The sequence below is a fragment of the Penicillium psychrosexuale genome (genome assembly GCF_028828465.1).
Source record: "Penicillium psychrosexuale strain IBT 29551 chromosome Unknown utg000003l, whole genome shotgun sequence".
NCBI classification, from domain to species: domain Eukaryota; kingdom Fungi; phylum Ascomycota; class Eurotiomycetes; order Eurotiales; family Aspergillaceae; genus Penicillium; species Penicillium psychrosexuale.
The window spans coordinates 4,810,954-4,823,981 of NW_026643188.1; the positions used below are offsets into that span (position 1 = coordinate 4,810,954).

The following is a 13,028-nucleotide window of genomic DNA, read 5'->3' on the forward strand; positions in this document are numbered from 1 at the left end:
CTGAGCCATGGGGGTTGGGAGTTAAAATATCTGCCTTGACCTTTCCATTTATACTCACTTTTGTTATCGTTCCTTCCTCAGGCAGAAACCTAGGAATACCTTCCAATAGTTGCCAAGTTACACGTCATAGCCTACAATCCGCAGTATTGACCCAGCCCAATGATCTCCACAATCCTCCCATCCTCCTCGTGGTCCTCTTTGATGCTCAAAGCACCTTCAATAAACCGGACCAAGGATTTGAAGAATACCTTGTCTCGTGGGACATGACAGGCCCCCTCGAAAAAGTACAAAGGTATATTTGTGCTTGAATCACGAAGTCTCCGCGATTCAGATTCAGTGACTATTACATCCGTCAAGGGACGACAACAAAAATCCTAATTTGTTATACATAAACTAGAACATGTCATCCTCAGACTCGAACCCCAAGTCCCGATCTAGATCGCCAGTGATTTCGGGCCTTGCATCATTCATTGACTGGTGACGAAAATGCATTGGATGAAAGTCAACTGTATCATTCAAAGTAAGACAGAACGCATCGTGATTGTTTTGATCTTGATCTAGTGGAGGTGTTGCCTTTTCAGGCCTGTGGAAGGTTTCTGTGTTACTGTACTGATTCAGATCGGTGTCTTGAAACAGCTCTTGTGCCCAGTCGACGGTATCTTGGTCTTGGGGCGGGGGTGACATATAGGGTTTATCTTGGTTGTTGTTTGGATTGGGAGGGGTTTGAATATCACGGAAGGAGTCGATGTCGATGGACATAAAGTTGAAGGGATTGTTGTCTATGATGCCGAGATCGGAATCAAGGTCGAAGTCATTGGGGAATAGAGGCGGAGCTGGTTCATGTGTGGTTTCAACGCTGGGCTTAATATGATGTATATTCCCCTGAGCAGATGAACTTTGTGCTTGCGGCTTCGAGATCTTGGTCACAGCAGGTAGATGTGCTTGAGGGTGAGATATAGAATTGACATTGCTTGGTTTCCTGGTCGCCAAAGACGTTGCAGGGGCATTCAAGTTGTATTCCATGACTTGGAAGAATGTACTAGAGGCACCCGCCTGCATTTTGATAGCTGCCTCAATGTTGGCGAACTCTTGACCGGCGGCCGGATAAATATCCTTGAGACAGTGAAGGCCTTGGATACAACGATGAAAATTGTCGACACTGCTTTCGCGGACAGCGGGGTCTTCGGACATGGTGTTGGTCAAATGCGCCACAGCAGCCGGTAGAATCACAGTCACTCCAGACTGCGGTAAAAACCTTGTCAGGTTGAGCTGGTTTAGGCCTTGAATGATATGTGTGATCCCCGCAGCAGCATCGTTCATTTTTGTACGGGCAGCATTACGCCACGATTTAGATTGATCTTTTGAAGCAGTCGCCCGAGGTCGGTGAAGTGCACTGCTGGTAGCATGATAGAGCATACGTAACATCGCACCATGAAGCAGCAGCACATCTTCACCGTCATAGAAGGTATTCCCCGACTTCGGGATGAATTGCGCATCTTTAGGGAGGGCACTAAGCCAAGAGTCGAGCTTTTGGCCGCATCGCGCAAACTCAGACTCGGAAGCCTGTCGAGGGATAAGTGTGACTGTGGTTCGGTCCGTAGCACCAAATCGGCACTGAGATGGTGTATATTGTGCGAATAATACCCTACCAATACATTGACAGAGCTTCACCTTCTCGATGAACATGGTGGCGAGGCGTTTCTGATGTGACACATCTTGGAGCTGACGGCAACAGAACTTAGCCACCACATATGGAGAGAAAGGTTCAAAATCAAAATCATCCATTCTGAGCATTGGAACACTGCTCGTTCCATCATTAACCTGAAGCGGGCGCCGCATACCCATGGCGATCAGCCGATCTCGAGAGTACAGACACCACCAGAGCCGAGAACGGAGCCGTTGAGTCCGTATATCAATTTTATCTGATGCAGGGTCTTTGTTCAAACCGATCGACTGTGCTTGTGTATTACATACTCCAATCCAATCCCAAATATCTCGCTGTGGACTGTTCTCTGAATCAGCCCAGTAGGTCATCAATAGGAGTGTTTGGAGAATCACGATGCGATCCTCTTCGCAGTCGAGAGAATAGAGTAACTATTGATTATGAGTTAGTTCACTGATGTTGCAGCCCCTTGAAGAAAGACAAACCCTTAATCGAGTAAAGAACGCATTACGCGCACTTTTCCGGGTTGAATACCCAGCATCCTGCAGATGCTTGAGATCGACGAAAGCCGTACCAACAAACATGACTGCCTGAAATAGTAAGATGCTAACATTTCCCTCTGGGTCATTTTCAGCCACACAGCGTAAGAACTCTTGCAGGTTCAAAACTGGCATGAAACTGTGCACCCATTGGATGTAGCAGCGCAGAAGCTCATCCCGCAATCCACTCTCTGGAATTGAGACGGCACCACGAAATCGTAAGAACTCTGAGTCTTCTGGGGATATGCGAGCCGGCAAGGGTTTTAAAAACCGGGGCTCGTCGTCCAGCATTGCCGTCAGTGGGTCAAAGTCCGGGTCTATTAGGTCTTGAACGGCAGACACCATATTTGATAGAGGCATCGAGTGCTGCACATTGGGGTTCCCCAGTGTACGCCATATCCCGGCAGGTTCTGACTCGTGTAACCATGGGGATTGCGGATCGTATCCATGAAGATGGTGGCGCTTAGCCGTGGGCTCTTCGCAAGATTCTGCCAACTTACGTTTGAGAGGAGTTGAAGACATGGGCTCCCAGGTGTGATGTGTCATGTGGCCCTGGTTGGGGGTAGACGTATGCGATTTTGTTCCACAGGGACCCTCAACTCATAAGCCTGCAAGAAGGCGGTGTTCGGAACTGGGGAAATGTGGGGGCAACTCTGCGGGGTCTTGGCGCCTGGGGAAATCGGCCCAAATATCGTTGGCTTGATGTCATTCTGCTCCATTAGAGATTTGAATTGGTGAATCTAGTTGGCTGGATCAATGATCTATACATGAAAAATGAAATTATTATAGTCCACCAATTTTGACCATCGCCTCTTCATATAAATAAAGTACGTAGGTCACTATACGTACTATTTTCTCCAGTTAGGGTTTCCTATTCCAGCCTCACTTTTATAAGGGCACTCGGAGTCAGCCCACCGAGTAGTTTCAATAGACGCCCGTGATAAATTTGATCAAAATCATGATATATTAAGCACTCAGTTCATACTCAATCCGTCAGTCGGTACTCACAATAGGTTTATTTTGTGAACTACTTTCTGATCACCATATGCTGCATACTCATACTCCGATCGCCGCCCTCAAAATATCCGTTACAACAAGACGAGGCAAAGAAATCAAGTCGCAGAAAGAGCCTGTTGGTTGCTTATTTAGAGTTGCCCGTGCGTAAGTGGTATATTCCATCTTTGGACCATCCACACAGCTTGCCTTCACTCTATCTTATTAGCCACGGCTTGTTGGTTCCTTTGCGCTTCTTTGGGTACTTGCTCAGTCATGGGTAAGATATTGTGTTTTTTTTTTATGAAAAGGATGATCGCTAAAGAGAAGCGCTACAAACAATTGGAAGCCAGGGGCTATATATTGGCGCTCATATAGATGACATACTATCTGAGAGAAAGATAGAGAGATGGCTTACAGAGAGGGCGCACCCATTGGCTTGAGCCAAATTGTGGTAGAATGGTAGAATGGGAATTTCTTAGTCTCATTGTACAATCGGATAGACAAGGTGTTCAGCGATAGTCAAAATATATATCGCTGCGTGTTTCAGGAATAGATTCGGCATTGCTATAATTCTGTTGTTTTACCTCATGTATCAATTGGCGTCTTATTCTACACTGTTAGAGATTCAATTATCGACACAAGAAACGTACGCATCCATCTCAACTTGTTGCAGTCACTGATGGCTACTCATCTAGTGTTGTCAGCCGATTTTCAATATTCGTACAACTGTGCTGTGACAAAGCGCAGTCGGATATGGCTGTTGCCTCAGAGACCTAGTTTCAGCCTCTTCCAAATCTTGAGGGACTAGGTCATAATTATCACGGGCCAAAAATTGGATTGTACCACAGCCGGACATCCAGCAAATGGCAAAATTCCTGATATTCGTGAATCTCAAAACAGGACACAGCATGTCAGATAGTACATGCCCTGCCAATAAAATATTGTACAAATTATCCAATCGAAAAACTGCCGAGCGAAAGATGCTCCCGCATCATGTTTTCCTTTGACCGACGCCGATATGCTTCCACAGGTTTAAAAGAGGGAGTCCGAGTCGTACCACCGGAGGTATAGAAAGCGTGATGATTTTACATGCTGCGCGATATTAGATGAGGCTCATTCGGTTGATCTCGATGCAAACGTGTTGGGTTGGCTTGACTTACGGAGGAAGGAGGAACTCTCCGAAGCTTGAGTGGAGGAACGCAATACCGGCCTAAATATATTGTCAGTTTCATGGATAATATTGAGATGTTAAAATTGTTGATTAGGCAACACGTACACCGAAGATCACGATGCTGCGGACAATGGTCTTGTTCTCGGGGTTGGTGGCCTCGTCGTAGACAGTGCGGACGAAGCCTTTCTGGGGCCGAGAGCCGGAGGGAACGATGCGCTGGTGAGGGGCCATTTCGTATGTGATGTGAGGGACGAATATAGAGAACGTATGTTGATGTTGGTGTTGGAGTGATGATCGGACGTCGAGAAATCTGCGGCCTCGGAACGCTTGGTCACTGCGTCTTTAGCTCCCGTGGACAACCGTATTTATTTTGCCCGCGCAGTGAAGGACAATGCGACAGCGTCGTCTAGCGTTTCCTTTATATCTAGATCTCCTCACTGCTGCTTCGGATATATCTCTCACAAAATCAATATTCCTTGATATATCACTGCCACAGATAGTGGTTGCTTCCACATTGTCCACTCAACCGGCGTTTTCGCCGCAGCAACCACGATGAACGTCGATGAGCTCTTCAAAGTGAGTTCCAAGTTCATCTACTGAATTGATGGCATGGCTGATGAGAAAAGAAATCATCTGCAACAGGGAGCGCTAAGCGCAAGTTCGAGCCCGTCCAAGATCCAAGTACGCCCTTTCCTCGCAATGCGCTTGCCGCAAATCCTGACGATGACAGATGAACACTACAAATCAGCAAAACTTGACCCCAGTGGCGATGTAAGATCAAATGGAAAAGCACCAATGGTGGAGGACGAGATTGACGACGGTGAAGCTGGACCCGAGCTTCCTCCGGACTTCGAGGACGACGTCCCAGACGATGAGGAGGGCCGCTTCTTCGGCGGTGGAATGGAGCGCAAGACAGCCCAAGCAATGGAATACATCGATCAGCAAGAGGAGGACGAGGCTGCGGTATGGAACTTTTGGTACACAGGGTATTTATCCAGGGGCTGACGGTATGCTTATCTAGCCCGAGAAGTTCGACTCTGCGTGGGTGCGCCGCTTTGCATTGAATTTCGAGAAGAAGATATCTAAGAACGCTGAACTACGAGCAAAATTTGAGAATGATCCGCAAAAGTAAGTGGATACCGGACATTTGTATGTACCAGGTGCTAATGTTGCTGCAGGTTCATGGCTTCCGAGGCCGACCTAGATACTGAAATCAAAGGCTTATCAATACTGTCTGAGCATCCCGACCTATACGAGGAGTTTGCTAAGATGGGATGCGTGGCATCCTTGACCTCTCTCTTGTCGCATGAAAACACCGACATTGCAATTGATGTCGTCCAAATAATCAGTGAATTGACGGACGAGGATATGGAAGCAGAGCAAGAACAATGGGATGCTCTTGTCAACGCAATGGTATGTTGAGGCATGGAAATATCAGTACCAAGTGCTAACTATCACTAGATGGAGGCCGACCTCATCGAATTGTTGGCTCAAAATCTCTCCCGACTTGATGAAGGGTCTGAAACAGATCGAGTGGGAGTATACTACGTGTTAGGTGAGTATCCTGTTTCAAGAAATAATGCGAGAATTTTCTAATTCAATAAAGGTGTAATGGAAAACCTGGCCTCTCAGACATCACACGCGGAGAAAATTGGGCAGGACGCTGCAATCTTGCCTTGGATCCTGTCCCGTATTCAGCGAAAAGAAGCGATTGTCAGCCAAAACAAACAATATGCCGCAGAGATTCTGGCAATCCTTTTACAGTCCACCCCAAAGAATCGCACGAAATTTATTGAGCTCGATGGCATTGATATCCTTCTCCAGCTGCTTAGTGCATACCGCAAACGCGATCCAGCTAAAGACTCAGATGAGGAAGAATATGTGGAGAATCTGTTTGACGCTCTGATCTGCCTTGTCGAGGAAGACATAGGGAAAGACAAATTCGTGGAGGCCGAAGGTGTTGAGCTTGCGCTGATCATGCTTAAGGAAGGCAAGTTCAGTAAGCCACGTGCTTTGAGGGTTCTTGACCACGCCTTGGGTGGAGTGGGAGGTGCCCCGGCCTGCGAGAGGTTGGTGGAAGCAGCTGGCCTGAAGACGGTGTTCGGAATGTTCTTGAAGAAAGTAAGTTTGCTCTCTCGCAGTCAAATTGTGGTATGCTAATATCCATCCAGCAAGAAGGTCAAAACATCGAACATTTCTTGGGAATTTTCGCCTCCCTTCTCCGTCTTCTGCCTGGTGGTTCTGCTCCCCGCATCCGCACGTTGGCCAAGTTTATGGAGAAGGACTACGCGAGGATCGAGAAGCTTATCAATCTCCGGCGCGAGTATGCCGCACGTATCTTACCCGTCGAAGAAGCGATTGAAAAAGAACGCAGAACGTTTGACAAGGAGGAGCAAGAACTTATGGCTAGTGAATGGCTATCAAGGCGGTTGGATGCGGGTTTGTTCTCATTGCAGGTATGATTTCTCTTTTGCGGTGGCAAGGCTCCTTGCTAACTGCTGCAGACAATTGATGTTATTTTGGCGTGGCTCATTGCCGAAGATGATGGAGCGAAGGGAAAGATCGTCTCACTTCTTGCGGACCGTGACGAAGATTTGTCCCTGATCCGTGGGACCTTGCAAGGTGAGTAATCCACATTGCTATAATTACCGGAGGCTAACTCGAGTAGAACAAATCGAAGGTCTCGGAGAGGATGACCTGGGTCACACAGAGTTGAAGGACATGTTAAGCACTCTTTTGCAGTTTGTTTGAACAACGACAGAATTGTAACGTATCATAATACCAATGTTATCAGCAAATCCAATCCACAGGGTCACCTCGGCGCCAGTACACATAGATTTCACTAAGATCTAATATTTTCCTCGGATTGAAAAGTTAGCTTGTTGATATAGACATGTAGACCAAAATCCCATCACATATGCATAGAGATCTTAGTATCTTAACTACGCTGCTTCTAAATTATGTTGACAGGTAGAAAATTCCAGCTCATGTACGACCAAATTGGTTTAGAATTCCGAACTGGAAGATGTCAACATGATTATATGAAATCGAAGTATGAATCCAAGACATTCAATACGCTTTAACAGGAATATGTCCCAATGTCCGTTATAGAGAATGGGTATGTATGTACCTAAGGTGGTCAGGGAATGCGCCTAACACAACTTTTTGTATGGGTAAGATGAACTCAACCTTTCGACGATCCTGCGATCAACACGACTCAATACAATTCGTCAAAATACATGATCTTACACTCCAGTGCCCTTTATTATGATCTCCCCTTCGTTACCGCACAGCCTAACAATTTACTCCGTTTCTTGTCTTTTTCCGTCCTCGACGCGCAACACTTGCGCGCCGGGTGGCGTACTTCGACACAGTTATGGCGAGTGCGTGTTCGCTTTCGCTGGTTGAGGTCGAGAGATCCATCGCGTAGGGATTTGCAGGCGTAGTCGAGGAGTTCTGGTGGTGCCGCGCTATCATCAGACCTCTCCGTAGACGATGAAGAGTTAGCCGTGGGCTGATTTCGGCCTGATATCCGGTCCTTCGCTTTCGCCCCTAGCCCCTTTGTATAGAGGCAGTTGTCGGGGAGACGCTTGATAAATCTGTACGCCCAGTTGTAACCAAGCTTCCACTCGATCTTATGGCGACTAAGAATCGAGGTAGCATAGTCGTGAATCATGTCGGCAGTTGGCAGAGTATTGGCATTATTCAAGGTACGAATTCACTGAATTACCGCCTCCTCTTGCTCAGCATCCAATGCTTTGTGGGTGCCTGTACGGCCTTTTTGCGATTTTGCACCATTGATCCGACCGCGCAACAACTGGTACGGAATATTGAATTCCCGCGCCAATTTAGCAATTTTTGGTTTATCATTTTCAGCATATGATCGCAAGGCAATTCCAATGCCGATCTTCCAATCCTTGGGTTGATTTAGTCATATTTGGGGTGATGGCAATAAATTGACTGTGGTAGGTATACGAAAATTATGTTGTTGGTGAAAAATTGCGCCAAGTGGCTTGGCGGTCATGGATATTCACGTGCAGCCACGACCATATTGCTAGGGCGGTGAGATATGATCACGTGCATCTACCTCATCGAGACTAGCGCATGGCTGAGAAGCATCCAGACATCTGGAGATCAGTCCCTTCATCGGAATATTGTCGGGGAGCCTCTCTTTCATCCCCCCCAGTTTGTCAGCCTTGCTTTTTGCATCTGTCTCTGACTCCTTGACTCCTTAACAACCCCACTTTCGAAAACTGTCAGGCGAGCGCTGCAGTGCGTTGGGCGATTATTGCAGAGCTCCTACGCCGACGCGCCTTGCGCTTTTCTACCTTCCTACACCTCCGATCCTCATTATCTTAATCAACACCTAACCTCAATTTATCGCAATCATGGTGGAATACGAGGAGACATACGAGGAGGATTTTTACGATGAGGCGGACGAGGGCATCACCTCTGAGGATTGCTGGACGGTGATTTCGTCCTTCTTTGACTCGAAGGGTCTTGTCTCTCAGCAGTTGGATTCATTCGATGAATTCATCTCTTCGACCATGCAGGAGCTTGTGGAGGAGCAAGGCCAGGTGGTTCTCGACCAAACACTCCCCCCTCCGAAGACGAAGTCGAACCGATCGTTGTGCGCCGGTATGAGCTCAAATTTGGCACTGTCATGCTTTCGCGCCCATCCGTTACGGAAGGCGATGGTGCGACCACGATCATGTTGCCTCAGGAAGCTCGTCTACGAAACCTTACTTACGCTTCCCCACTTTACCTCGGTGTCACCAAGAAGATTATGGAAGGTCGTGAGAAGATGGGCAAGCCCAACGACGACGACGATAATGAGGGCGAGAGTGATCCAAAGACTCAAGGTACATACCTCGATTGGGAAACGAAGCAGCTGCCCCAGGAGCAGATGAAGGAGGAAACAGTTTTTATCGGAAAGATGCCCATTATGCTGAAATCTAAGTACTGTATCCTCAAGGATTTGAACGAAGCGTCACTCTATGCTTGGAATGAGTGCCCCTACGACTCTGGCGGCTACTTCGTCATTAACGGAAGTGAGAAGGTTTTGATCGCACAGGAGCGCAGTGCGGGCAACATCGTCCAAGTCTTCAAGAAGGCACCCCCCAGCCCGACACCATACATCGCCGAAATTCGAAGTGCAGTCGAGAAGGGCTCACGTATGCTTTCGTCGCTTACGTTGAAGCTTTTTGCCAAGGGTGACAGCGCCAAAGGAGGATTTGGCCCGACGATTCGCTCGACGCTCCCATATGTCAAGGCCGATATCCCAATCGTCGTCGTTTTCCGTGCGCTGGGCGTCGTTTCCGATGAAGATATTCTCAACCACATTTGTTATGACCGCAACGATACCCCCATGCTGGAGATGTTGAAGCCGTGTATTGAGGAGGGCTTTGTCATCCAGGACCGTGAAGTTGCCCTGGATTTCATTGCCAAGCGTGGATCGTCACAGACGAACCTGAACCACGATCGTCGTGTGCGCTACGCTCGGGATATCATGCAGAAGGAATTGCTGCCTCACATTTCGCAGAGCGAGGGCAGCGAAACCCGCAAAGCTTTCTTCCTTGGGTATATGGTGCACCGACTTCTTCAATGTGCTTTGGGTCGCCGTGATGTTGATGACCGTGACCACTTCGGAAAGAAGCGACTCGATCTGGCTGGTCCACTTTTGGCAAGTCTTTTCCGGACTCTTTTCACGCGAGTCACGAAGGATCTTCAGCGTTACGTGCAGCGATGCGTTGAGACCAATCGCGAGATTTATCTCAACATTGGTATCAAGGCTAGCACATTGACCGGTGGATTGAAGTATGCTCTTGCTACTGGTAACTGGGGCGAGCAGAAGAAGGCGGCTTCTGCCAAGGCTGGTGTATCCCAGGTGCTGAGTCGTTACACATTTTCCTCGTCCCTGTCTCATCTGCGCCGGACGAACACACCCATTGGCAGAGACGGAAAGATTGCCAAACCCCGCCAGCTCCATAATACTCATTGGGGCCTGGTTTGTCCAGCCGAGACACCTGAAGGTCAAGCTTGTGGTCTGGTCAAGAACCTGGCATTGATGTGCTACATCACTGTCGGTACACCCGCCGAACCCATCGTGGACTTTATGATTCAGCGCAACATGGAAGTGCTCGAGGAGTTTGAACCCCAAGTGACGCCCAATGCGACCAAAGTGTTTGTTAATGGTGTCTGGGTGGGTATTCACCGGGACCCTTCTCATCTTGTTACGACAATGCAGAATTTGCGTCGACGAAACATGATCTCCCATGAAGTCAGTTTGATTCGTGATATTCGTGAACGGGAGTTCAAAATTTTCACCGATACAGGACGTGTCTGCCGCCCACTCTTCGTTATCGATAATGACCCCAAGAGTGAGAACTCGGGTGGGTTGGTCCTTAACAAGGAACACATTCGGAAGCTGGAGGCCGACAAAGACTTGCCACCGGACTTGGGCCCAGAAGAACGCCGTGAACAATACTTCGGATGGGATGGTCTGGTACGTTCCGGAGCAGTTGAGTATGTCGACGCCGAAGAAGAGGAAACTATCATGATTGTCATGACCCCCGAGGATCTCGAGATCTCTCGACAGCTTCAGGCCGGTTACGCTCTGCCCGAGGATGAAACGAGCGACCCCAACAAGCGTGTTCGGTCCATTCTCAGCCAGCGCGCCCACACCTGGACGCACTGCGAAATCCACCCTAGTATGATCTTGGGTGTTTGCGCTAGTATTATTCCTTTCCCGGATCACAACCAGTCGCCGCGTAACACATATCAGTCTGCCATGGGCAAACAAGCCATGGGTGTATTCTTGACGAACTTTTCGCAGCGCATGGAGACCATGGCCAATATTCTCTACTACCCGCAAAAGCCTTTGGCCACCACCCGATCAATGGAGTTCCTGCGCTTCCGAGAGTTGCCCGCCGGTCAGAATGCTATTGTCGCTATTGCAACTTATTCTGGTTACAACCAGGAAGATTCCGTTATCATGAACCAGAGCAGTATCGACCGTGGTCTGTTCCGCAGTCTTTTCTACCGCACCTACGCGGACACCGAGAAGATGGTGGGACTGCAAGTTGTTGAGAGATTCGAGAAACCTATGCGGATTGACACCCTTGGCATGCGCAAGGGTACCTATGACAAGCTGGACGAGGACGGTATCGTTGCTCCCGGTGTGCGTGTCTCTGGAGAAGATATTATCATCGGCAAGACAGCTCCGCTGGCTGCTGATGCGGAGGAGCTCGGTCAGCGTACCAAGGCACACACAAAGATTGATGTGTCGACGCCCCTGCGCAGCACCGAGAACGGCATCGTTGATCAGGTGCTGATCTCCACTGGTAATGACGATCTGAAGTTCGTCAAGGTTCGCATGCGTACCACCAAGATCCCCCAGATTGGTGACAAGTTCGCCTCTCGTCACGGTCAGAAGGGTACCATCGGTATCACCTATCGACAGGAAGATATGCCTTTCACTCGGGAAGGTGTCGTTCCGGATCTGATTATTAACCCCCACGCTATTCCGTCCCGTATGACTATTGCTCATTTGATCGAATGTCAGCTCAGTAAGGTTTCTGCTCTTCGTGGATTCGAGGGTGATGCTACTCCTTTCACCGATGTCACTGTCGACTCAGTGTCCCGCCTGCTGCGCGAGCACGGCTACCAGTCGCGGGGCTTCGAGGTTATGTTCAACGGACACACTGGTCGCAAGATGGTGGCGCAGGTGTTCCTGGGTCCCACCTATTACCAGCGTCTGCGCCACATGGTGGACGACAAGATCCACGCTCGTGCTCGTGGTCCTACTCAGATTCTGACCCGCCAGCCTGTGGAGGGTCGTGCCCGTGACGGTGGTCTTCGTTTCGGAGAGATGGAGCGTGATTGTATGATCGCCCACGGCGCCAGTGCTTTCCTCAAGGAGCGTCTCTTTGACGTATCTGATCCGTTCCGTGTTCATATTTGCGACGACTGCGGCCTGATGACACCAGTTGCGTGAGTATTCCAATTCTCCCTTTATACATTTTCGTCACACAGAAAACTAACCGTTTTTATAGAAAACTGAAGAAGGGTCTCTTCGAGTGCCGTCTTTGCAACAACAAGCACCGTATCTCGCAAGTCCACATTCCGTACGCCGCCAAGCTGTTGTTCCAAGAGCTGGCCTCCATGAACATTGCCGCTCGGATGTTCACCGATCGCTCTGGGGTTTCGGTGCGTTGATTAGGTTGCTCAATACTTTACATTTGTACTTTAATGATCTTGCTGGAAAAATGCGCATCTGCTTGGCCTGTTTCACGGCGTCTCGGAGGATCGTTGGCCATCGCATCAGAATAACCGGCCCTACATACTTGAATTGAATCACTTTACGTGTGGTTTTCCCAGGAGAGTCATAAATAAACCCGACACTCCGTTTCCTACTACCGACAACCCATCTTATCTGTTTGCAGCTATAATTACGGATTATCATAGACAGTGAACATAGACGCAGGTCGTATCTCATTATTCATTGATATCTCAGAGTAAGACCTAAACCAAAGCATGAACAAGTCCATGACATCGCGGCGATGTTCTTTGGTTGACGAGATACCGTTTGTCTTGGTCAGGCCCCCTTTGGATCTAGGAGGCCCAGGACAGATCTTGTCATCTTATGGCTTGTGCTGGT

At 48.7% G+C, this 13,028-nt stretch overlaps 6 protein-coding genes across 6 annotated transcripts; 2 read left to right on the forward strand and 4 right to left on the reverse strand.

Moving 5' to 3' along the window:
* Positions 1-393: 393 nt before the first annotated feature.
* Positions 394-2,748, reverse strand: N7518_005674 (transcription factor domain-containing protein; the record flags this gene model as incomplete). Its single annotated transcript, XM_057186601.1, has 2 exons — positions 394-2,094; positions 2,149-2,748. The coding sequence occupies 2 exons, from the start codon at positions 2,746-2,748 to the stop codon at positions 394-396; spliced, it is 2,301 nt and encodes a 766-aa protein (XP_057043371.1).
* A 1,606-nt stretch (positions 2,749-4,354) lies between these two features.
* On the reverse strand, positions 4,355-4,600 carry N7518_005675 (uncharacterized protein; the record flags this gene model as incomplete). Its single annotated transcript, XM_057186602.1, has 2 exons — positions 4,355-4,408; positions 4,475-4,600. 2 exons carry the CDS (start codon positions 4,598-4,600, stop codon positions 4,355-4,357), a joined length of 180 nt encoding a protein of 59 aa, XP_057043372.1.
* Positions 4,601-4,921: 321 nt separating this feature from the next.
* N7518_005676 (beta-catenin-like protein 1) lies at positions 4,922-7,120 on the forward strand (the record flags this gene model as incomplete). Its single annotated transcript, XM_057186603.1, has 10 exons — positions 4,922-4,945; positions 4,996-5,050; positions 5,100-5,332; positions 5,391-5,497; positions 5,548-5,782; positions 5,831-5,924; positions 5,976-6,490; positions 6,541-6,825; positions 6,874-6,991; positions 7,038-7,120. The coding sequence occupies 10 exons, from the start codon at positions 4,922-4,924 to the stop codon at positions 7,118-7,120; spliced, it is 1,749 nt and encodes a 582-aa protein (XP_057043373.1).
* A 514-nt stretch (positions 7,121-7,634) lies between these two features.
* N7518_005677 (uncharacterized protein) lies at positions 7,635-8,045 on the reverse strand (the record flags this gene model as incomplete). The annotated part of the gene is made up of 1 exon (XM_057186604.1): positions 7,635-8,045. The coding sequence occupies one exon, from the start codon at positions 8,043-8,045 to the stop codon at positions 7,635-7,637; it is 411 nt and encodes a 136-aa protein (XP_057043374.1).
* Positions 8,046-8,087: 42 nt separating this feature from the next.
* Positions 8,088-8,546, reverse strand: N7518_005678 (uncharacterized protein; the record flags this gene model as incomplete). Its single annotated transcript, XM_057186605.1, has 2 exons — positions 8,088-8,285; positions 8,457-8,546. 2 exons carry the CDS (start codon positions 8,544-8,546, stop codon positions 8,088-8,090), a joined length of 288 nt encoding a protein of 95 aa, XP_057043375.1.
* A 211-nt stretch (positions 8,547-8,757) lies between these two features.
* Positions 8,758-12,586, forward strand: N7518_005679 (DNA-directed RNA polymerase II core subunit RPB2; the record flags this gene model as incomplete). The annotated part of the gene is made up of 3 exons (XM_057186606.1): positions 8,758-9,007; positions 9,061-12,361; positions 12,424-12,586. 3 exons carry the CDS (start codon positions 8,758-8,760, stop codon positions 12,584-12,586), a joined length of 3,714 nt encoding a protein of 1,237 aa, XP_057043376.1.
* Between the last annotated feature and the right edge of the window lie 442 nt (positions 12,587-13,028).